At 36.7% G+C, this 1924-nt stretch overlaps 1 protein-coding gene across 7 annotated transcripts in view; it reads right to left on the reverse strand.

Moving 5' to 3' along the window:
- PRUNE2 (prune homolog 2 with BCH domain) overlaps positions 1-1924 on the reverse strand; it is a 246346-nt gene that overhangs the window by 35187 nt on the left and 209235 nt on the right. For all 7 annotated transcript variants that reach the window (XM_019648297.1, XM_019648298.1, XM_019648292.1 and 4 more), the window contains exon 11: positions 77-277. In XM_019648297.1, coding sequence (XP_019503842.1) covers positions 77-277 — 201 coding nt within the window. The remainder of the gene's footprint in view (positions 1-76; positions 278-1924) is intronic.

The raw sequence follows: 1924 nt of genomic DNA on the forward strand, positions 1-1924 counted from the left end.
GAGGTTTGTTATTAATGCCTCTGAAATAATCTTCCACTTTTCACATAACTTTGGCCTTGCCAACTTGGCAACTTACCGTGCCCAGTGTACTCAAAAGAATCTGCTTCATCAGGGGTATCAAGTTCATCCACATTGATATCAATTTCATCCGGACTGTCCAAGTTATCATCAGAGAGAATAGACCCTTCACTCTGGTCCAGAGAAAGATTGATATTTGGGGCTGTGAGCTTGATTTTCTGAGGATGAGTGCCATTAAGATCCAAAGAATTAGGAGGTTCTAAAGAAGATAAAGAATAACAGTATCAAGAATTGACCATATTCATGGCTGTCAGAAATGCACACATTTTTAAGGCCATTTCAGCAAAGACAGACCTGCTAAGAATCCTTATATGGGATTGGGACCCTCTTCTTGATCAGCAGGCCTCAGTACTGGCTTGCCCCAGACCCATCAGCCCTCATAAAGAAATAGAAAACGGGAGCCATTGTTAAATGAGCAGAAAACTAGCTTTTAGAACTGCCCTGTTCAGGTTTGAGAACTTGAAATTGACAGAATATTGAACTGAATTTTCATGGGGCATATTGCATAAGAAAAACGGTTAAGCTCCCATGTATCTTACAATGGTTCATGGAGCTTTTACTTCTATGGAATGAAGGGTAAGGACTTTATCTGTTATGTTCACAGATATGCCCAAAATACTTTTCTTCAGTTCCTGACAACTCTGTGTATGATGTGCAGTGACCTCTCTTTGGCTGGCATTCTTTCTGTATTTATTTTTAATAAAGCTGAGGCATCCTCCCAGATTACATTTTTTGATCAAGCAATCACTACCTCCTATGCCAATATTACTTGATATTGGTTCCCATACCATAAGTGACAGTCTTATGTTAAGGCTCATGGAAGTAGCCCCTACCTTTTCATTGTAAAATGCTTCTTGTCACTAATGTGCTTTTCACTTAACAGAAGCAGAGCTGGAGAAGTCATTTTTAACCAAGTTAATAATCACTACCAACTAAACAATGGTAGTGATAGCCTAAAAATAGAAATTTTCATTTCAGGGCATCATTTCAGGATGCCTTGTCACAAAGTATTTTGAAGGCCATCTGGTATAGCTCTCAGTTCTGGAATTCTAACTCTGATCATGTCCGAAGGAAGTTGACACTGTTTCTTTGTCACTAAAATTTTTTTTTTTCAGTATAGAACATAACCTAAACTGTGTTCCATGTCATGTTTTTATGTATTATACGAAGCTTCTATTGACCAGTAAGTTTGAAAACCAATGGATTTCTACATTACAGAAATTCTCAAAGAAGTTACTACCCAAAATAATTTTTGTAGTGATACAAATTTTGAGCACTTGAAATGAAGCTAGTGCAACTGAAGAACTGAGCTTCTCAAATTTATTTTAAATTTTAATTAATTTAAATAGCCACACATGGCTAACTGCTATCATATAGGATAACCATAGCCTTGGTGCCTTTATTATTCAAAGTGCATTGTGAGCCTTGAAGAGTGAAGTGGACATACAGTGGCTACCATGCTTACTTGGCTACAGAACATTTAAAAATAATCATGTCACATGACTAGTATTTTGAAGGACGCACTTTCAATGTTTGAACAGAAAAAAACATTGACTCCCTTCTTCCTAGTCCATTCTAGGGTTTGGGACGTTGGTATGATTCTAAAGCTGACACAGTGCAAAGGAGTGACCTCACTACAAAGTGGGAGTCATGTAGATTGCAACAGAAAATTTTAAATTCCTTTTTGTATATGCCTTGGGTTGTAAACCCTTAGAGTGTAGGGTTTTTTTCTTTTCTGTTTTTTAATAATCAGGATACTGAGCCTTCTTGATATCACATTTCTAATTTTAAGTATTCTCACACTTTAAGTATAAATTGGGTGAACTTAGATGTTAGTTAGAATTTG

Source organism: Hipposideros armiger, unplaced genomic scaffold, assembly GCF_001890085.2.
Source record: "Hipposideros armiger isolate ML-2016 unplaced genomic scaffold, ASM189008v1 scaffold_124, whole genome shotgun sequence".
Lineage (NCBI taxonomy): Eukaryota > Metazoa > Chordata > Mammalia > Chiroptera > Hipposideridae > Hipposideros > Hipposideros armiger.